Source organism: Ochotona princeps, chromosome 28 (assembly GCF_030435755.1).
Source record: "Ochotona princeps isolate mOchPri1 chromosome 28, mOchPri1.hap1, whole genome shotgun sequence".
Classification (NCBI taxonomy): domain Eukaryota; kingdom Metazoa; phylum Chordata; class Mammalia; order Lagomorpha; family Ochotonidae; genus Ochotona; species Ochotona princeps.
In genome coordinates, this window is record NC_080859.1 from 5,955,602 (window position 1) to 5,978,741 (window position 23,140).

The 23,140-nt window shown below is 42.0% G+C and overlaps 2 protein-coding genes across 3 annotated transcripts in view; one reads left to right on the forward strand and one right to left on the reverse strand.

Moving 5' to 3' along the window:
* The window catches only part of RASA1 (RAS p21 protein activator 1), a 75,435-nt gene extending 69,142 nt beyond the window's left edge, over positions 1-6,293 (forward strand). Inside the window, exons 21-25 of the mRNA XM_058656403.1 lie at positions 1,157-1,224; positions 1,939-2,027; positions 3,264-3,341; positions 4,844-4,978; positions 5,508-6,293. Coding sequence (XP_058512386.1) covers positions 1,157-1,224; positions 1,939-2,027; positions 3,264-3,341; positions 4,844-4,978; positions 5,508-5,591 — 454 coding nt within the window. The 3' untranslated portion in view covers positions 5,592-6,293. The remainder of the gene's footprint in view (positions 1-1,156; positions 1,225-1,938; positions 2,028-3,263; positions 3,342-4,843; positions 4,979-5,507) is intronic.
* Positions 6,294-8,057: 1,764 nt separating this feature from the next.
* Positions 8,058-23,140, reverse strand: part of CCNH (cyclin H) — a 28,258-nt gene continuing 13,175 nt past the window's right edge. The window contains exons 6-9 of one of the 2 annotated variants that reach the window (XM_058656349.1): positions 13,110-13,180; positions 10,347-10,458; positions 8,824-8,884; positions 8,058-8,370 (exon numbers count right to left, since the gene is read on the reverse strand). In XM_058656349.1, coding sequence (XP_058512332.1) covers positions 8,347-8,370; positions 8,824-8,884; positions 10,347-10,458; positions 13,110-13,180 — 268 coding nt within the window. In that variant the 3' untranslated portion in view covers positions 8,058-8,346. Of the gene's footprint in view, positions 8,375-8,823; positions 8,885-10,346; positions 10,459-13,109; positions 13,181-23,140 lie in introns of both variants that reach the window. The other variant, XM_004586215.3, reaches the window with a different exon arrangement.

A 23,140-nucleotide genomic window follows, 5' to 3' on the forward strand; every position in this document is an offset into this window, starting at 1 on the left:
GCTTTGGTAACTCATGGGGCTTGAGTGTTATGGCCTAAGGAGACTTTGTTATCATTTATTGTAACTTATTTTTCCAATGAGGAAGCAAATCTGGAGAGGTTCCTTTGCCTAAGGTTGTATGTCAGTGGCTTAAGCAAAACAGGAGCAAAGCTTTGCATTAGGCTTTTGTTAAGCATACCCCAACCAATTCAAGAAACTGAAAGCATACTGATAAAGTATTGGAGAATATATTTTTCTAATTAGACATTAATATATACATTGCCAGTTGTATTTATGTGAAAAAATTAAAAAGGAAACCACTGAAGGAACTAAACCGTGAATCTAGAAAATGTGTTAATCTTTCCAACCTACCCTTTGTCAGGAAGTTTCTAGAACTCTGCAGGCTAAAGTCTCCTTGGTTAATTATGATACAAATATTTCAGAATTGTAGGTAATTTTTTCATAATTGGAACAGAAATAACTGTGCTCAAATATTGTCAGAATATCTGTTTAGGTGCCAGAACACTTTCAAAACTTGCAAATAAAACTGCAAAAGTCCTCATAATTTAAGAGTTAATAGTTATGAACGAAAACGCTGTGTGAAAATTCAACAGTTTGATAATTTAATTCCTACAAACTGGCACATTTTCTAAAGCAAATGCTGAGAATTTGGGTTATCTGAGCAGAGGCCACCAGTTACTTAAGTCTCCAAAAGGAATTTTATGGACTATTTTAGAATGGTGTTTTACATGGAGTATCTAAGACGTTAATTATTAATGAGTTCTTTAGAGGAAAATTACATGATTTATGACTTAGAAAATGAGACAATAGGCATTTGAAACTTCTCTGTTATGTAGCTGGGAATCTGAAAGTTTCTAAGGACACTTAGTGATGAGCCTGCCTGGAATAAACACAAGGCAAGAGAGGAAATACCCCTGACGGATTGAGCATCTGTCAGAGTCGCTGCAACATTGCAAACTTGGAAAAAAAGTAACATGAAAAGCAGTGATATATGTTCTTAAAGTAGGATCCTTTGGCTTGCTAAAGTTTGTGTATAGGTTTCTCTGTAAGAATCCAAATTAAAAGTTGTATGTTCTGTATGAAAAATTCACCTCTAATGTAACGTGTAAGTAGTTTTCTTCAAAAACAAAAACCAACCATTTTACTTCCCATCTAGTGGTTTTGTGTTTCTGCGGCTTATCTGTCCTGCCATCCTGAATCCTCGGATGTTTAATATCATCTCAGGTAATCTTTCAGGTTTTGATAAATACTGAAGTTTGACGCCTTAAGGGTACAATTTGGCTTTCAGATTTGGAAACTTTGTGTGTGCTTAGCCTGTGTTCAGCTGCTCGAGCTGGAGTTTCTAAAATCAATAGAATTCCCTACAGGTGCAAGAGCACCTTGTCTCTACTTAACAAAGTAGCCTGGCTGCTCCTAGTGGATATTAAAGAGGTCATCTTCCCAGTAAACCTGATTTGGTATGGTTACCTTGAATATAATAAGGAACTATCACTTATAGCAACTGGAACTGTTTATTATTTAAAGTTTAAGACCTTAGAACCAGGAATACCACCTATATAAGATTACTATGTTTTATCTTAATTGAATTTCAGAGTTGCAATTTAGTAGCCACAAAACGTTGCATTTCTGTCCTGTGAAAAGTGTTTCAGTTGGACTAAACAGTTACTGCAAATTGCTAATTGGAACAGGTTGGAATTAAGCTTTGTGAGTTGTACTGAAAGGAAAAACTGGAGTTTATTAACAGTGAAGTGTTGCAATAATAAGTTTTTAAAGAACCCTTTTCATATAAAAATTACCAATAAATTAGTTACTTTTTGATAGCTCAGATTTGAATTATGTAGGAGATTGTAAGTCCTGAATTGCTAACAGCATTGAACTGCTAAATATATAACGATGCGCAGTGTCTCTGGAGTCAGTAGGTATACTTGCCTCTTACAGATTCGCCGTCTCCCATTGCTGCAAGAACACTGACGTTAGTGGCAAAGTCCGTGCAGAATTTAGCAAATCTTGTGGAATTTGGAGCTAAGGTAAAAACATCCTAAAATATTTGTACAACAATGTATATCTCACAAAGATTACCTTTGTTTTAATGTTTGGATTTTCCATTTTTGGTGCCTGGAACTTTGAAATAGGATACCAGTAAGCAAGAATTTAAGTGTACATTTATTTTACTGTAAACATTAAATTGAAATAATCAGGATCAGTCACTGATCAGATTACCAAAAATTCTGTGGCCAGCAACTGTGACCTCTTCATCTCTCCTTTTAAGAGAGCGAGCCACAGGAAGTGATTTGTTTTCCTAAAGTGCTTTCTATCTCATTATTCAGATCCCCCGTACAGGTGACATACTCACCAAGAGATAAATACACAGAGAATTATCTGTTAAGGCAGTCCATTTCTTGCTGATTTTGCCATAATCATACTTGTAAATTTGTTCATCTATTGACTTGCTCATCCCATTCAGTGAAGGCGTGCTGGCATAGAAAATGTGGCCACAGTGTTTTAAAATACTCGCATTGAACAACTGTTGCTACATAATTGTTTTACTCTGACTGTTCACTCACTTGGACATTACCCTATAATAGCTGTCCTAATTATTTCGCAGGTTGAGTAAAACTATCTGATGATTAAGCATGTATTGTAAGCCCCAAATCCAGAGACTAGTATTAATTCTTACAGAATCCTGAGGTATATTACTTTCTCATTACTGTATTACTCGTAGACGTTCATGTCTATTTTTTGGACCTGCCTACTGAGACCCTTTTTTCTTTAAGGGTCCTAGTATTCCTATTTTTGTATTCTGCATCTTCCTACTGGTCCTATTTTGTAGCTTTTTTTTTTTTTTTTTTTTTTAGTGAGCTTAGGATTCCTAGCTAATGAACAGCTTACCGTTGTGATTTGCCTGTAGAGTTCATCTGAATAGTGAAGCAGGTTATGAACGTGTTTTCCTGTTAAGGTCCTTATTACAATAGATTCATTCCTTCTAACCTTTGTTGTATTCTAACCATTTGTGTTGGTGATACCTCTTTCTTTATTGTGATTATTAAATGTGTAAGTATAAGATTTGTGTTTGGATCCAGGATTTCCCATTCTTTCAATAGAAAGAACCCAGTTCCTCAGGGTCGCTGTCTGTTCAGAGAATAACTGCCAGCGCATTGATTAGATTAGCTCTGCCCACAGGCTGCTGATGGACGCTAGATTTACACTTGGTAATGTTGTATTTGCTTAGAGATCCATGTTTCTATGCAGTATTTTTCTTCTAGGAGCCATACATGGAAGGTGTCAATCCCTTCATCAAAAGCAACAAGCACCGAATGATCATGTTTTTAGATGAACTTGGGGTATGTATATAATTGTCAAACACCTTTAGATCTAGTCAGACTTTTTACCCACATCTGGAAAAAGTTTTTCCCTACCTTTCTGAACAACAACATTTGTTTGCTTGCACTTGTAACCAATTAGTATACTAAATGGTTTATGCAACAGTGTGGCTTTTAGACTAATGTCACCTTTTGTTTCTGCTTGGGTCTTGCATTTCTTACCTAGTTCTGTTGGCAGCTGTAATGTAGCTGTTTCATCTGAGATTTGAAACATAAATGATTCACATTTCTGCAGAGGCTGTGGTTTCCCTAAAATAGATGAATTTGGTGTTAGGCTTCAGTACGAATGTCTGCGCCCCATTTGGGCATTTACAAGTAATAAAACTGACAAGACTAAGAATAGGGAATACGTTCTCACTTTTAAGACCTTTTGTTTGCAACAAAAATATCAGCAGTCTAGTAGATAAACCAGCGAAGTAGCACAGATGTAAACTGAACCACGTGACAGTGAAGATCGGGCCAGAATTAACTAGCCACAGTCGGCCTTGCACTAAGGTCGGCACTCGGGTGCAGTGCGTTACGCCGAGGCTTGAGCAGTTACTGTAAATCTTCCAGCTGCACATGTGCCGGAAGCTGGCCAGAGTGTTGGGGCCGTGCCACCCACATGGTGACACAGGTGGAGTTCCTAGATGCCAACCTGAGCTTAGCTCCAACTGTTACAACCTTTTGGAGAGTAACCAAATGAATGGATGGCTTAATCCCTTGAAGTGAGTTTGTACCTGAGGTCGCAACTACTGACATTAAAAGCATCTCAAAGTATTACATAGTTCCATATTTATAACAAAATTTAGGAATATAGAGCATAAATCTGAATTACTACCAAATAGTGAAGCTCTTTTTACTTTTTTTTTTTTTCCAATGAAAAAGACGTTCAGCTAATGACTGGCTAAAAGCTGGAAAAATATTTGGTGGCATCTTAAGCCACCTTCGCATTGTTTTCAGATTCAAGACAGGATGTCTTGGATGTAGCCATTACCTCATGTGCTTGCAGGCCATCATGCTGCTGGCTTCCCCTTCAGCCTCACCCCTTTAATACTCCAAGCTGCAGAGGTGACAGCCAGCTTTCAAGGCCCTAAGCCTGACAAAGTCCTGTTTTATTCTGCTGCCTCCTAACCCTGTTTTCTCAGAGTTACAGACCCTTACCAACACCACAGTATCTTTTCTGCCTAATTACATTTCTATTATACAAAATTCAAGGTTTTTGCAGGTCTTAATGTATGTAACTGTTGTAACGATTACGGGCAGAGTAAGGACTGGCATTATTGGTAATCCACACCTGTTAAAGTAACTTTATCAACCTTACCCCACAATGCTTAGGCGGGGGGTTTGTTTCCCCATCAGGTTCTCACTGCCTTTTGATAATTCTGTTTCTACTTTCATGCTAAACACAGTGCTCTTCATGCATTTTAAGATTGTATGGGTTATTAAAGAAACTAAGTGCAGTCTTATGATTCCCTTTTAAGAATGTACCGGAACTTCCAGACACTACAGAGCATTCCAGAACTGACCTGTCCCGTGATCTAGCGGCCTTGCATGAGATTTGTGTGGCTCACTCAGATGAACTGCGAACACTCAGCAACGAACGTGGCGTGCAGCAGGTATGGTTTGACCAGCCTGTATTAACAATTATGCTTCATTAACACAGCTGCACTCCAGTCACCATGTAAGAATGTTAATCATACAAAAAATCTTGGCAGACAAAGATGCACTTTAGGCACTACAGATCTTAATCAGGAACCTAAAATGTTAGCTGTATGATAGTGGTATTTCAATGCACGTGTTAAATTGGCAAGGGAATTACCTTTTTTCTTGTTGGCTATACATTGTCTCTCCCCCTCATGCACACAGTGCTTGTCAAAATCACTATGAAACATGTGAGAATTGTTGGGCAAGTTTGATAGGTTATTCCAAACTCTGTATCTAGACATTCTGGAATCTAATCTAGGAGTATACTTAAATACTGCATACTGTCATCGTATTAGCTGCCATTTGACAAAGCTACTGTACAACAGCAGCGAAACTGCTCTGTAGCCCCATACTGTATTCTGACAGGATGTTACCCTAGAGATTTTTATGGCCAAAAAGATAAATATTTTGTTCTCAATTTTTTCATGTTTGGCTTTCTAGCATGTGCTGAAAAAGCTCCTGGCTATAACAGAACTCCTTCAACAGAAACAAAACCAGTATACAAAAACCAATGATATCAGGTAGCAGCCTTCACACCGTGTTCCTCTGCATGGATTCAGCATGCCCATTCACATCAGTATGACGTCTCCTTTGCTCTTGCCAAAAAATAGCACACCTTTCCACATTCCAGTGATGTGTGAACTATGCAAACAGAACTCAAGACACTGGTGAGGGTGCCAGCAACTCGGTCAGCTGTCTGTGCAGGGAGTGTAGACTTGTTCCACATGGAATCTGTGTTTACTAGCCTCTGAGCCTTGGTGTGCAGACGACCTTTCAGGAAACAAGATGCTAGGACTACCGTGAACTTTGAAAATTTATTTTCAATACATCAAATTGCCAAAGTTCTGCTGTCTCTTGGAGAAAGAACTGTGGACTCAGCTGACCAGATGAAGCCTTTGCGGGGACAAGTGAGGATAACTGGATCGCAGACTGTCCATCCAGATTAGGAACAGGACCATTTGACTGTTCAATGACTATTTGTATTTACAGTTTCCAGACTTTGTCATTATAATAGGAACAATCTTTGCTGTATACTTTTTTAAAATACTGTGCTATTTCTCTTGCTGAAACTGTTGAAAGAAAATATATAAGAATGGATCTATTTCATCAGCTTTATTTTTTAAACATACCACATATTTTGTTGGAATTGTCAAATGCTTTTGTTAAATGTTTACAACCGTAAATAATTTGAATTCAATAAATATTATTGGTCATTGTACTGATCAATGCATATTATCCATTCAACCACTTTACAGGTTACCTATTTTTATGCAAGGAAAGATCAGCACCTCCAGTGCTTTTTGTTGAAAGCTTTGTTACCCCTAATAATGCAGACCACCTCACTAAACTGCAGGTATCTGCATATTTAGTCTTTCTGTACAGTTTTATTTGCTTCTGTATGAAGTGCTTACAAGGGCTAAGTTAAAGCCAAGGGATACCTTACATAGGTTAATTACTTCTTTCTAAATCTATAGTGAGGCCTCTCATTTTAGGACCAGGGGACTGCCATGAGAGAAGAGACCTCAGGTTAGAATTCCGTACATGTTAGGCAGCAATTTAGAACTTGCTATGAAACACACAAAGTGTGTGGCAGTGCCTTATTTGCTAGTAAGCAAAGGTGGTAAAATGTTAGGAATTCTCACTAATGTCAATATTTGATTGTATTGAATAAAATATAAGGGGAAAAGGTTATCAACTAGTAACAGAATGTGTTGAATTGTTTTTGGCCATAAAAAAATAACTTTGGATGTCACTGCCGAGCCATAATTGAAGCTATTCCAACAAACTTTTCGTTAGTATCAACTCCGTTCATCCCATCCTTTCTGCTTTTCCTGATTATAGCCTGAAAACAGCAAAAAGGCCCCAACTCTTGCGCTAACCATCCAGGTTCACTTCCACTGAGCACACTGCTGTCTTTCCACCCTATATGCCTTTTACCGCAAAACACAAACTTTAAACAACATTGTATTACATAAGGTAGATAGGAAAATTTGTCACGTACCTCCACAGGCCCTGTAGAAACTAGCTGGACACCTGACAGATCTAATTTTTGTTACTAGGGCTCAATAGGCAGTTTTCAGAAACGTGAGTGATCTGGAAGAGAAAAAGCAGAGTGTGTGAATGTCCGCTGCGCCCTCCGCAGCCCAGCAGTGCCTAACCCAGCCCGCGCTGAGGTCAACAGTTCAGCAACTTTCCCTCTGGTCTCCTGTTTTTGTCTGAGTAGTAAGACCTCTCATCCCAAATTCAAATACTCTATCCTAAATTAGTAGAAAAAGTGCATAAAACTCTGTTCAGATACCAAAATGTAATGAAAATGCTACCTACCCTCACGGGAAACGTAGGTGCTGAGTTTGTTCTCTTTCGGATAATCTAAGCAGATCCAGTCGCGTTCTTCAGAATTCCTTCAAGCTGGTTTTCCAGGAGACATCTGTATAGACATCCACTTCTGCTCCTGACTAGCATTCAGTGCTTGGTCAGCGCACGCACTGTGCTTACCGATTCTGCGGGAGTGGCACGATCATTTTCCCCTAACTGCCAGCTGGGCAATACGCCCACAGGAGTCTGTGATGCACCAAGGTCACACGGTGACAGAGGCGGTCGTGACTCAGGCAAGGAGTTGACTGCCATAGTCTGTGCTAACACCAGCTCATTTCCACTTGAATTAAATGTCTAATGATTAAACTCAAAATTCCTAGTATCACTTATTTACATGGATTTACTTACAGGTAATCTAATAAAGTATACCACTTGCTAATATCTACTAATTTACAGCAACTTAAGATTCTTAGTGAGACAGCTAGTCACAGAATTTTTTAAAAACTCACTCCGAAATGCTGGCAGTAACTGAGGACAGCAGATCAGCTGTGTGCCCTGGAAGGGCGCTGCGCTCCTCAGGACCATGCACACACCAAGGATGCCAGCGCAGAGGCCGGAGGCGCCACATTCCTCAACGTTGCTAAAATGACTTGGTTTTTCTGTGGTGCCTTTTCCCAAAAGGAAATGTGTGCTTGTTACATTTTGTATGAAATCAAGGCAAATTACTGTTGGCTAGCCTACCACAGAAACACTAAATTAGTCATGGTGGGGCAAGAATATCCAAACTTTGTATCATTCTGAGCTTATTTTATTATTTTATTTTACACATGGCTACCAAAAAGAGTAAACAATTTAAATAACTTACAAAATACTGGGTGTTCTCGCACCATACTTTTTAAATAAACAGCCGAATGCTTCCTACTTAAAGCACTGACTAATCAACTTGTAAAGGTTTAGATGGAATCTACCAGGTCGTCGTCAGTCCAGTCTTCCTGGGGGGGGGGGGAAATGTGGTAAAGTTACCATCACTGCATATCCAGTACTGCTGACCCCTTTGCCTCCCTTAGGAAAATTCTCATTACCTATGCTGATTAAAGAGAAATAAATCAGGAAAATTCGCAGTAGTTCCACCTTACAGTAGCCCTGACCCGCCCGCGTGCAATCCTCAGCCTGCCGGCAGTTTTCAAGGGGGGGGGGGGGGGGTGGGACAATCTTTGGGAATAAAATAAAGCAAAACTCTGGCACTTGTGTGTAGCCCTGCTTTCTTCTATACACACAGAAAGGATTCTCATCAACTATTAACACTTTCCAGAGAAAAATCCCTTTACTAATTAATGCACAACGTACATTAAAAAGCATGCAATAAATGAAGACTTTAAGAGGCCACACCTACAGAATGTTCGCGCGTTTAGAGCAATAAATCCCCAGAAAACAGACATACCTCCTCCTGTTTGGCTTTCTTTGCAACATAATCATCGTCTTCATAGCCTTTTCTCTTCTTCCTGGAATGAACACCAATGATGAGTAACCCAGTGCTTGGGAAGAAAAGCCAACAAGGCTCGGTGCGTCACCACGCCTGGCCTGGACAGACAGGCACAACTACCAGCAGGCGACAGGAGCCATCGGGGCAGTGCTGCTGACTCGAGGACTGTGTAGGTAGGAGACAGGGGAGAGGTCCCTGCTCCGGCTCCAGTGAGCCAATACATGAGGACTCTGTTTCTCTACCTTTCAGGCAAATTAAAAAAATAAAACATTCTGGCATTTAGCAAATGCTAATGATTAATAGGCAAAAAATGACTACATACGAGTTTAGTCTTTGTATTTCTAGTTCCTTGAATGATCAAAGAACAGTAAATTAAGAGCCGAGATGAAAGTATTTATAAATCTTGTTCTATACATGTCATTTACAATAATTGTTTTCACAAACGTAACAAATATTGACTGATTTAAAGAAAACACATTAACATAAAAGCATAAGGCCAAATATTCTCTACCAAAAAGGAAAATAACTCACATTTAAGAAGTTGAACATTTAGACTATAAAGCACTACAAATCCAGCAAAGCATGCTAGTGAATCAGTGAGGGTTCTGAGTAACCAGGACGGAGGAATTAGAAAGCACTTCAGCATCCCCGTCGGCAGCACTGGTGACACGGAATGCCGGTGAGGAGATAAAGTGAAGCACGCACGCTTTCCTTCACACTCAGAAAACGTGTGGGTCAACAATGACACACAGGCTCAGATCTCACTGGAAATCTGCTTTTGCTCACAAGGAACCTAGGTATTACAAACAGTGATTTAATGAGTTCTTATGAAAAAAGAAATAGAAATATTAAAGATTAAGAGGAACAAATAGTTTGTCCTGAAGTGATGCTAGTGTTGGTGCCTGAACACTGCAGGGCACCTGCATACAGAAACTCCCGCGGGCTGAGAGTAACTTCAAGGTTGCTGAATTTAAGATATGGCCCTATGTTTCTGTATGTCTTCTGATTTTCATTTTTCTATCTGGGAATTCATTTTTACTGCATCTTATAAAAATATATGTTAGCAATCATTTTTCAAAAGCCCTTCATAGACAGCTTGGATAATTTAATTCAGGAACATTTAGGTTGGTCCAATTACAAGAGAAAAATCTGATAGTTTCCTTAGTGATCATCAATAAAGTTTGACTATGACTAATTTCCTACTGTAGCTGAACAGTGCTTAGTCTGGTCCACTGTACTAGTTCCTCACAAGCACAAGACCTGCAATGAGACCAAAGATGAAAAGGGCAGGAGTTGAGGGATCCCCTAGGGAAATCCCGACTTCACAAAGAGGGGCCGAGCCTGCAAGTCACAGGACACATCTGTCCCAGAAGAGCCTGAGGCCATCCACAGAGTCACGTGGGTGTAGTCCTGTTACAGACAGCCCCGGGGGACAGATGCTGACTTAGCTGAGGGAGTGAGAAACCGTCACCTCTACTTACATCACTACGTTAAGTGCCAGCTCGGCTGAGTGGCAGCGCTCCAGCTTCTGTTTCAGAACGGCAACCTCCTCAGGTCTAGGTGGCTCATACTTTTTCACTAAGTTTCTCATGCCTGTATGGAGGTAACAAAGGGTTTAAGTTGAATAACTGTTGATTAATAATTTCCCAACTTATCATGGGAGAAAGGAAATGGCTTAAAATGTTCTATTTAACTGAAATTTTAGCATGATCACTTTTTTAGTTTTGAGGCTTTAAATATTTAAAAACTTCAAATGACTTAGAGAATGCGCCTTTTTTTTTTTTTAAGATTTATTCTTTTTATTACAGTCAGATATACAGAGAGGAGGAGAGACAGAGAGGAAGATCTTCCATCCGATGTTTCACTCCCCAAGTGAGCTGCAACTGGCCGGTGCGCGCCGAACCGATGCCAGGAACCAGGAACTTCTTCCGGGAACCAGGAACCTCTTCCGGGTCTCCCACATGGGTGCAGGGTCCCAATGCATTGGGCCATCCTCGACTGCTTTCCCAGGCCACAAGCAGGGAGCTGGATGGGAAGTGGAGCTGCCGGGATTAGAACCGGCGCCCATATGGGATCCCGGGGCGTTCAAGGCGAGGACTTTAGCCGCTAGGCCACGCCGCCGGGCCCGAGAATACACTTTTGCCCTTTAACCCAACCATATTCATAACCCTATCTCGCAGACGGTGGGCAGTGAGTCTATTTCTTGTTTCCAAAGCAGACTGTGAACACACTGAAAGGATTCCTTGGAGAAACGCACAGTAATGGTGAAGATTGTGCTTCTCTACATTAAACTAGCTCGCCGTAACTTTCAGCATCCTTTAGCTTATCTCGTTCCACAACTACAGTAAACCAAAGAAATATCTGAACATTTGCTAGCAGATAAGTTGGGTGCCATGGTGCAGTGGGTTAACTTGCCAGTTGGGGTGCCCACATCCCAAACAGCAATGCTGCTTCAAATCCTGGCACCTTCACTTCTTCTCCAGCTTTCCTGTGGCACGCTGGCTCCTGCCACCCCTGTGGGCGATGCAGATGGCGCCCAGGGCTCCTCAAGTTCACCTGGTCCAATCTCAGCTGCTGTAAATATTTGTGGGAGTGAAACAGTGGGTAGAAGATCTTTCTTTCTCTTTCTCCTGTTCCCTCTGCCTTTTAAGTAGATGAAAATAAACTTAGAAATGTTTTCAACAGATTCCTGAGAGGAAGGATGGAAGATTTGGGCTGATTAGCCGGTGTCCCAACTGAATAACCACATTACAGACTTTCTTTATATTGCAAACAAAGCAATGTTTTCAACAGAATCAACATCTGTAACTTAACACCTTAGGGTAATACCTGTGCTCTAAAAAATCATGAATGTCATTAAGTATTTTATGAACAGTAATTCTTTTGTATCAAAATGCCAAGCAAAATAAAGGTTCTGAAACAGTAAGATTAATAATGGTGTAAGCAGTAACAGGAATATGGCAAACTATTTTGTGTGCCCCTTCGACCTACTAAATTCTATGGTCATGTCAGTTATGGCCAAATCAAAATTAGCTTTCACAGTGAACCCCCTAGTGGTTTAACTGGAGACCTACAGCTATCGACTCAAACCACGAATCAAGGTTCAAAGATTCAAGGCACAGGATCAATGACCGCCACCAGAACCAAGAAATAACTGTCCTGAAGCACTTAACTTTCAAATATAAAACACAAAAATGTATACCTAGGTACTGTAATCCAGAATCAACCTTAAATTCACTCTTGATTCACTCATAATTTAATTACATTTTAAACTTAACAGCATAAGAATGTTTGGAAACACAACACAGGACTATTCACCCTACAGAGGACGGCCTGGCAGCCATGAGCAGGCAGAGGGGCACGGCCAGGGGCAGGATGGGAGAGGCTGGCACGTCCACCCGGGCTTCACGTCAACTTCCAAAGTTGCTCCTCAATGCCAGCCCCCAAGATAATCAACCGGGCTGGATTTGTTTCCTGTGGCAGCCATAAACACTATCCCCAAGAGGGTGGACTAAAGCACCCCGATGTAGTCCCCAACATTCCGCAGCTCACAATGTTGCACTGAGCCAGCGACAAGGAATTGGGGGTCCCTTCCTGGAGTCCCGGGGAGAACCCCAGCCCTGGGGAGGCTTTTTAAACTCTTCCCGTGTTAAGTCTCCTCTCTCTCGGGGTCCTTTTAGTCATCACTGCGGTAATCAAGACTGGATGTGCCCATCTCCACACCCTTAAGTGTTCTGCAAAAATTCCTCCAATCTGGTTGGTTTCCCATAGAGTAACATTCATGTTCTAGGCGTTAGGAGGAGCTTGTTTCTTCTGTCAGCAGGCCCCGTGGGGTTCCTGGTCCACCGGAAGCCAGCCACAGCCAGCACCACCCTCGAGGCTGACACGGCCAGCAAGTCTCCAGACCAACACTGGAGAAATGTGTGCCATCCACTAAATGGGACCAGCATGGTTATTCCCTCTAGACTGTGTCCCGTGCCTGTTCCACACACACACTTGTAGATAGGTCCCTTCCTGGGACCCCATTTTGCTTCACTGGAATCTTCCCCAATCAGGTCTCCCACCTCCTATAAATCCGCATGACCGCCGCCTCTGCGCCTGCTCTCTGCTCCCCACAAATACATTCAGGGTCTTTCCTGCTTCCAGGATACAGCGAGTGAGAGGAAACAAAAATACTAGCATGTTAAAGAGAATACCAAAATGGTATTTAAGAAATTCATTTGGAAAAATGTTGTTTTACTTACTTTTCATTATATCCAGTAACTGGGACAAGCAAGTTCTGTTTTCTCTCAGCATCAGACTCTCTGATAAGTAACTGATCAAGAAAGGAATGGTTTTATTATTTTGAAAACACACAGCATACTGAGAAAATATGACAATGGATATTATTTTTCTCTGTTTATTTCAGTGGCAATTCTAAAATGAATTCACTTTCAAAAGTATATGAAATCCATTGAAGTATACTCTATAACCTTTTCAATGTTAAGGACCCAAGCTTACATTACAAGATATTTACTGTTTAGAGTCAAATTATTTAAATTTTCTAAGTTTTCACAGGAATAGCAGTTTAACACCAGTAACAGGCAATACTATAATGTGTTTCCATTAAAATCCTTTCAGTGCAACCTCGTGTTAGAGGAGGAGAGGCGGAGCCCAGCGCCCGGAGGGTTTCCTCTGCCTTCCCTAACAAGGCGCCTGGCTCCCCTGCACGGCCTGGGCTATCAGGCATTAGGACTCACAACCACCATCTCAGGTTGTACTTATCATGTCCTACCTGCAGCAAGTCCAAACCAAAGGTATTAATATTTTTTCATCAGTGTGTCATAAAGCTCACTATCTGTGTTTCTCAAAACACTGACAGGGGTATAAAATTCTGCATTTAAATTTTTAGATATCTGGAAGTTTATGTGCCCCAACTTCACTGACACATGCCCAAGTGAGCAGATTATACAACATAAATGCAAAATGATTTTTTTCTCCTTGGTTTCTATGTTTATAACTATTTAACCCAGAATTTTGCTGCAATTTTGTTACACTTTTAAGCTATCCAGATTATCTAAATTTTATTACAGTTTTGATAAGTTTGATATTTTATCTTTAAGGAGAATCAATTTTGGATATTCAAACCAGTAAACACCTTCACAACTAAGATTTTTTGAATCTAAAAGTAAACTACCTTTTCCTTTTCTCCTTAGATTTCTGTCATTTTCACTTGTTTATCTTTGCATTTACTTTGTTTAAATTTGAAAGAAAGAAAATTCAGAGAGGGAGAGGAGGGGGTAGGAGACAGAGACAGAGAGGAACTGATTTTCCAGCCATGTGTACGCCCTCAAGGCCCAGATACACTGGCAGGCAGTGGATGGGAGCAGGTGAGCGGGGACCCGCACAAGGCGGCGGCCTAACCTACACTGCCACAGCGTGCGCCTCATCTATCTTGTTCCTTTTTTATTTTTAAGGCAAAACAACAAGTTTTGTTTCTAAGAACTGGCTGACCACAGTCTTACCTTTGTTAAATCTTCTGAGTTAGCAACTCAGTAATGATTTAGTTTTAATATTTCAGTTTTCAAAAAAAAATCAACAAGCAAGATTATCAAAAGATGGGCCCGGCGGCGTGGCCTAGTGGCTAAAGTCCTCGCCTTGAACGCCCCGGGATCCCATATGGGCGCCGGTTCTAATCCCGGCAGCTCCACTTCCCATCCAGCTCCCTGCTTGTGGCCTGGGAAGGCAGTCGAGGACGGCCCAATGCATTGGGACACTGCACCCGCGTGGGAGACCCGGAAGAGGTTCCTGGTCCCGGCATCGGATCGGCGCGTACCGGCCCGTTGCGGCTCACTTGGGGAGTGAAACATCGGATGGAAGATCTTCCTCTCTGTCTCTCCTCCTCTCTGTATATCCGGCTTTCCAATAATAATAATAAAATCTTAAAAAAAAAAAAAAAAGATTATCAAAAGATGACAAAGTTCAAACCCTCAAGAACAACAAAGTAACAACAATAAAACATCTTCCGGATAATAACTGGCCACATTTCCAAAAGGTTTTCCTTTTTTGAAATCAGTAGTCAATGCAAACACAATACTCCTACACCCCAAAAGCCAGCTGCAAAGGAAAAACTAGGAAGCATTTCTCTAGAGGAAGGAAAAAAAAGCCTAGACACCTTATAGTCTGAGAATGCCACAAAAGTCTATTTACTTTGCAATTAGCCCAAATTACAATTTTGTGTTGGTAGTATTATAACTCAAGTTCTAAGAAGAAATCAACCCAAATATGCTTCCTGTCACTGTAATTACACAACTGAAACTCTCCTGCAAGACAATGTGCATCTACACCACACACCAAAACAGACCTCCCGCCATCAGCCCACCTGCTCCCCCAGGAAGCGAGGCTCCACACCGCAGCCTGAGATCCTTCATGCGGCTAGCTTACCAGACAAGGACAGGAATTTTACATCCTGGTCATTCCGAGAGAAGGCAAAGTGCACAGAGACAAGGGGCACAGAGCTCCAACCTGCTGGTGACAACGACCCGGCCGGCGGGAGCCCCTCAGGTCTCCCCAGAGGGCTGCCTCTCAGCAGGGCACTAGCAGCAAGAAGATGCCACAGCTGGGCATCCAAGGAGAGTACCTGGGCATGCCACAAGCCTAACCTGCACCCTGCGCACTGGGCCAACCACCCGCACCTGTTCATTCTGCAACTCAGCCCAGCTGCAACAGTACAAACAGTACACTCAATAGTTGCTTGACAAATAAATGGAAGTATAAATCACTTCAGAACTAAGCATATATTTTTATAAAATTAGTGAGCTGTATTGGTGAAGAACTACACCAGAAATAAAATACAAGTGCCCATTCCCTCATCTGAGATGCAGACATGAGGCGACATTAATAATTGTCTTAGAAAAGCAACCTGCTACATCTATTCCAAAATGTGAACTGTTACTGCCCCTGCAGTCGCCAACAAGGAAACATATCAATATTCCTATTAACTGTAATAAAAATTAAACATCTGTTCCTATCTACTATCACTTTACACATTTTGAAATTATGGAGAAAAGAATTACAAACCTACAAAACAGTTTGAGTTTAGAAAATTTTATCCCTCTTATATTTAGCCATATCTAGTAATGAAATCAAACAGAGGTTCAATGGTCACAAATGCAAAAATTCAATAAAGAAAGAAAAATATTGGTTTTATTTGCTGTAAGCCTGTGCTTCAGTTCTGTATGGGTAACAGTACTACGGGCAAATTAATATTTGATCCATACAAAGATACTGTTCTAAGGATTAAGTGAATTTAAGGACTTGGTTCTTTGTGAACACCTATGTATTAACTGTATTATTTTATGGCTCCATTGCATGCAATTCCGTTGGACAGTCCCTGAAGCATTATTCATTCAACACATCTTTGCTGAATATCATGTGTCAGACACTCTAAGCAGGGAACAATTACTGTAAGGCAAACAGCTGCTCAGCAGTTCAGCAAACTTTCCAACATACACTTTGCCAAGAGGAACTATTCTACATTAATCCTATGTATCCCCTTGCCCAGTAGCATTTGCTTTTTTTAGTAATTTCAGCCAAGCTGGTAGTTGAGTAGAAGCTCCAGGGACCACTACCCTGCACACACAGTGCTTAGTGCTAGGTATACCCAAGTCCCCTCCTCCAGAGCCAGTGACACACTCTGGACTCGCTCCAGGATCAGGCAGGGATCTGTGCTACAGGGAGACTTGCTGCGGCAGGCAGCACCCAAGCTCTTGTGGGCCAGCAGGTCCCTGAGGACTGTGGGCCCCGGGTGTGACACACCCAGTGCTGGTTGGCCTGAGTCGCTGCTGCCTCGATCCCTCCCCCTCCAACCCTATCACACAGAATTACAGGGCTTCTTCAGATCTTAGGACAGCCTGACAGAATCCACCCCTGAGCACATTCCAAGGTTCCTGCCCCAGGCCAGCGCCTGCAAACGAAGGCTCTGGCAGAGTCTTTGGTCCAGACTGAGCATGCTCACAGCAGGCCACTGGGCTCCTTAACGCAGCCACAGCAATTGCCTGCAAGCACCACATCTCCTCCGCAGGTGCTGCTCCTGTCCCAGCTGCTCCACTTCCTATCCAGCTCCCTGCCTGTGACCTGGGACAGCAGTGGAGGATGTCCAGGTCCTTGAGACTGTGCACTCACACGGAGACCCAGAAGAAGCTCCTAGCTTCTGACAGGTTCAGCTCCAGCCATGGGGCCTTTTGACAAGTCAACCAGCAGATGGAAGATCTTTCCCTTTGCTTTTCTCTACAAATCTGCCTTTCCAATTAAAATAAGTAAATCTTTACCAAACACAAAAACCAGAGACCACCACACCCAACCTGGGTGACTCCAACTCTCACCCCACTCCTGAGCACAGACCACACATGCTGCCTACACCTTCTTCCCACATCTACTCATGAAAGAGCAGTCATCCTACAAAGCCTCACCCCAAAGACAAGTTCAGAAATGAAAGCTCTAAGAGGAATACGTGGTGCTAGCAGAAATGACCAAAAATAAGCAGACACACACAAGAAACATATTATGAATAAGGGAGACAATATGACTCCCTCAAATGAAAACACCACGTTAGAATGTAAAGGCAGATTGATGAGATGCCTGAATGCAAAAATGAAAGATTACTCAAAAACAAGAAACAGATGCAGGAATTCAAGACATGAAAAGTTCTTCCATGAGACAGGAAATTGAAAAGAAATCAAACTCAATCATTACAAATAAAGAATATGCCTTAAAAATGGAGAAGAAAGTCTTTATGACAGAGCTGGTGAGGCAGAAGACAATTCTTGGGAAAATTCTCAGGCCAAAAAAAAAAAAAATGAGTAAAACCAAAAGAAGTGTCCAACAATTACATGATATCAAGCAACAAATGTGCATCTTAAGAGTTCCTGAAGGCATGGGAAGAGAGATTGGATCAGAAAGCCTATTCAGTGATATCGTAACTGAAAACTTCTTAACAAAGGGAAAAGAAAAGGGGGTGTCCAACTACAGGAATCACAGAACTGGGACAGGCATGAGCACAAACTAGCTTCACCATGGCACATTAGACCCAGCTTTCCACAGTTGCAGTACACAAAGAAAAGTTGCTAAAATGTCACATGAGAAGAGAAGGATTATCTTTGCAGGCTCTGCAGTCACAGCTGACTTCTCATCAGAAACCCTCCAGGCTAGGAGAGAACAGATACACACAGCCCAGGTCCCAGAAGTAACTGCCAAACAGAGGACTATATCCAGCGAGGATCTCAATTTCATATGAAGGCAAAATAAAAATCTTACAAACATACATTGAAAGAATTGGCCACGATCCACCCAGCCCTTCAAATGGTGCTTAAGGATGTATTACTACACACAAACAGAAAATGGCAATCACCATCATCAATGAGATGGTAGAAAATCTCAGAAAAGGCAAAAGGAAACCCAAAGCAAATAATGGTATTATATATGAAAAAACAGGACTAAGTCATTTGGTTTCAACAATATGCAAATGATGTGAACTTTCCAAAAGACATGGACCATCTGAAAGGATGACAGAATATGACTCAGCTGTTTGCTGCCTACAAGAAACACACCTCAACAGCAAAGACACACACAGGTTCAAAGAGAATGGATGATAAAGGATATTGGTATGAAAGCAGAAAGCAAAACCAAGCAAGTGCAGCCACTCTAACAGCAGACAAAATACACTGTACCACTATTAAATCAACTATTAAGAGATGAAGAAATAACCACATAATGATCAAGGGATTCGTTAAAAAAGAAGTAAACACTGTGAATGTATATGCATCCAACACAAGACAATCAGGTTATTTAAAACTGTGGCTAATGCATCTAAACAGAGAAATGGATTCCAATACAATAATGAGTGATTTCAACAGCCCTCTTTTATCAATAAACAGACTGCTAGAAACAGAATTAACAAAGAAACAACTGACCAAATACATACTATGGGTCAAGTGAACTTGGTATCCCCAGGACATTCAATCCCCCAGATGCAGATACACCTTCTTGTCTCAGTTCACGGAACCTACTGAAAGACAATCCTCAGCACATTAAAAAATAACTGAGATAATACCATGTATCTTTTTAACCATCATGGAATGGAGTTGATAATCAGCAAGTCAACTCCAGAGCGCATGCAAACACAGAGACTGAAAAACACTACTGAATGAATAGTGGGTCACAGAAGAATCTCAAGGGAAACAACAAATTCCTGGAAACAAATAAGGATGCAAGCACGAACTACCAGCACCTATAGGACACGGGCCGGGCGAGGTCCCCGCAGTCACTGCCTGCATCCAGGCAGCGGGAAGGCAGCAAGTGGGCAGTACACCTATAGGACACGGGCCGGGCGAGGTCCCTGCAGTCACTGCCTGCATCCAGGCAGCGGGAAGGCAGCAAGTGGGCAGTACACCTATAGGACACGGGCCGGGCGAGGTCCCCGCAGTCACTGCCTGCATCCAGGCAGCGGGAAGGCAGCAAGTGGGCAGTGCACCTATAGGATACGGGCCGGGCGAGGTCCCCGCAATCACTGCCTGCATCCAGGCAGCGGGAAGGCAGCAAGTGGGCAGTACACCTATAGGATACGGGCCGGGCGAGGTCCCCGCAGTCACTGCCTGCATCCAGGCAGCGGGAAGGCAGCAAGTGGGCAGTGCGCCTATAGGACACAGGCCGGGCGAGGTCCCCGCAGTCACTGCCTGCATCCAGGCAGCGGGAAGGCAGCAAGTGGGCAGTACACCTATAGGATACGGGCCGGGCGAGGTCCCCGCAGTCACTGCCTGCATCCAGGCAGCGGGAAGGCAGCAAGTGGGCAGTGCGCCTATAGGACACAGGCCGGGCGAGGTCCCCGCAGTCACTGCCTGCATCCAGGCAGCGGGAAGGCAGCAAGTGGGCAGTACGCCTATAGGATATGGGCCGGGCGAGGTCCCCGCAGTCACTGCCTGCATCCAGGCAGCGGGAAGGCAGCAAGTGGGCAGTACGCCTATAGGATATGGGCCGGGCGAGGTCCCCGCAGTCACTGCCTGCATCCAGGCAGCGGGAAGGCAGCAAGTGGGCAGTACGCCTAAAGGAGCTGAAACAGCAGCAAACCGGACCCAAAGGTAGAAGAATGAAAATCAGAATAAAACAATTTTTTTTGAAACAAACAAAAAAAAGGACACATAAGATCAGTGAGTTGAAGAGCTGCTTAAAACAAAATGATACATTAGCCCAAACAACCAAAGGAAAGAAAAAGAGGCAGAAGAACCGAATCAGTAAATCCGAGCTGAAAAGGCAAACAATAGACACCACAAATAAAGAAGCTTCAGGAACTACTATGAACAGCTACACACCAACAAACCGGAAGAAATGGATTTCTCCACATAGACCCTCTACCTAAATTATGAGGACACAGAAACCCTAAACAGACCAATAACTAGGACACCAAATCAGTCATAAAGAGCCTTCAAAGCAAGCAAGCAAAAACACAAACCCAGGGCTGAGTGGCTTCACTGCTGAATCCTACCACATTTTCAAGACCTAATTCCAAGTCTTTAAAAACTGTTTTTAGCATTTCTGAAAGTGAGGGAATGCTCCCAAACCTTCAGTGAAGCCAGCATCACCATAATTCCAAAACCAGAAAGATACAAGAGAGAATTATGCTGTCCCTGATTAACAGAGATACAAAAATCCTCACCAAAATGCTACCTAACTGAACCCGACGATCAGATGGGGCTTCCCCTGCACCCAGTGGGAATTTATCCCTTAAATGCAGGGATGATGGTTCAGCACACACAATCAAGAATATGATACATTAATAAGCTAAAAAGTGAAAACATTACCTCAGTAAACACAGAGAAACCATCTGATAAAATCCAACATCCTTAAGCAGACTGGGTACAGAAGCAGCATTCCTCAACAGCCAAGGCACTATATGAAAATCCCACAACATCGTGTCGAGTGAGGAAAGGCTGGAGGCATTTCCACCAAGATCCAGAACGGTGAGGATGGCCACCCTCACCGCTGCTATTCAATAAAGCCCAGGGGATTCTAACCGGCCATTAGACCACCAGAGAGACATCAGAGGGACACACATGGGAAAGGAGAAAGGCAAGCTAGCTCTCCTTGCACGTTCTAGTACCCTCTAAAAAGAGGAACCAAAGGACTCTAAGAAACCACTGAAATTCCTGAGAGCTTGGCAAAGTTGCAGGGTATAAAGTCAACCCACAACATACCTCTTGCATGCACAAATCTCACAGCTGAGAAAGAACCTGACATATCAGTCTCTCATGATAGTTACAAAAATTTTAAATACCCTGGAATAGCTGTAACCAAGGCTGTGAGGAATTTCTATGGTCAAAATTACAAAACATGAAAAAACAGAATACGACCCCAAAACACGGAAAACCTGCCATGATCATGGATTGACAGATCATCAAAATGTTCATATAAGTGACAGCAATTTACAGATTCAATATTATCCCAATTAAAACACCTATTCTCAGATTTAGAAAAAGTGTTGCCAAAATTCATATGGAAACAAGAGACCTCGAACAACTACAGCAACCTTAAAACAACAAAAACGAAGCCAGAAGCATCACAATGCCAAATGTCAAGACACACTACGGGTCAGGTGTAATCAAAACAGCCCAGTACTGGCACAAAACCAGATCTGAAGGCCAATGGAACGTAACAGAAATCCCAGAATGAACACACAGCTACCGCCAGCTAATTCGGCAAGAAAATCTAACCAATCCTGAAGGACAATGCTGGACAAATTGGATCCACACACAGTGTGACACAAGACCCCCACCTACACCTTTTACAAAACCAACTCTAAAAGGATTAAGAATCAGGTAGATGACCCGGAACAAATTACTTGAGGAAAATACCAGAGTAATTCTACAAGACATAGACATAGGCAAAGGTTCCTTGGAAACAACCTCAAAAGCACCGGTAATTAAAACAAAAATAACAAATGTCTTTTTGTCAAAGATTATTTGGCTGTACCTGCTTGGGTTCCCTTCTGGTGTTTCTATTCTGCTCCAATGATCTTCCTCTCTATCTTTGTGTCAGTACTACGCTGTTTTGATAACCACTGCCCTATAGTATGTCCAGAGGTCCGGAACTGTGATTCCCCCTGCTAACTTCCTGTTCTTCAGGATGGTTCTAGCTATCCATGGTTTTTTGTGTTTCCAGATGAACCTTTGGATCATTGTTTCCAGTTCCATGAAGAATGTTTTGGGCAATTTGATTGGGATTGCGTTGAATGTATATATTGCTTTTGGTAGTATAGACATTTTAATGATATTGATTTTACCTATCCAGGAGCATGGGATGTTACTCCATCTTTTGAGGTCTTGTTCAATTTCTTTTTTAAGTAGTTTGTAGTTTTCTTCAAATAAGTCTCCTACATTTTTGGTTAGATTTATTCCCAGATATTTCATACTTTTCTCTGTTATTTTGAATGGTATCTTGCTGGTTAAATCTTTTTCCATCTTGGGGCTGTTCGCATACACTATGGCTGTTGATTTTTGTTCATTAATTTTGTACCCTGCCACTCTACCAAACTCTCGTACAAGTTCTAGCAGTCTCTGTATTGAGTCTCTTGGCTCTTCTACATAAAGAATCATATCATCTGCATATAGTGAGAGCTTGACTTCTTCGTTTCCCATTTGGATTCCTCTGATTTCTTTTTCTTGTCTTATGGCCTCAGCGAGTACCTCTAGGACTATGTTGAATAGTAGTGGAGAAAGTGGACATCCCTGTCTTGTTCCAGATCTCAGTGGGAAGGGTTCCAGTTTTTCTCCATTCAGTATGATGCTGGCGTTGGGTTTTTCATATATGGCTTTAATTATGTTGTGGATTTTTCCATCTATGCCTACCTTGGTTAGGGTTTTTAGTAGGAAGTGGTGTTGGATTTTGTCGAAAGCTTTTTCTGCATCTATTGATACTATCATGTGATTCTTGTTTTTCAGTTTTTGGATGTGGTGTATCACATTTATGGATTTCCGAATGTTGAACCATCCCTGCGTTCCAGGGGATGAATCCTACTTGATCTGGATGAATGATCTGTCTGATATGTTTTTGAATTCTGTTGGCTAGGATTTTGTTGAGAATCTTAGCATCAATGTTCATCAAAGAGATAGGTCTGTAGTTTTCCTTCTCTGTTAGTTCTCTGTCTGGTTTTGGGATTAAGGTAATGTTGGCTTCATAGAATGAGTTTGGAAGGGTTGCCTCTTTTTCTATTGTTTTGAAGAGTTTGTAGAGGATTGGGGTCAAT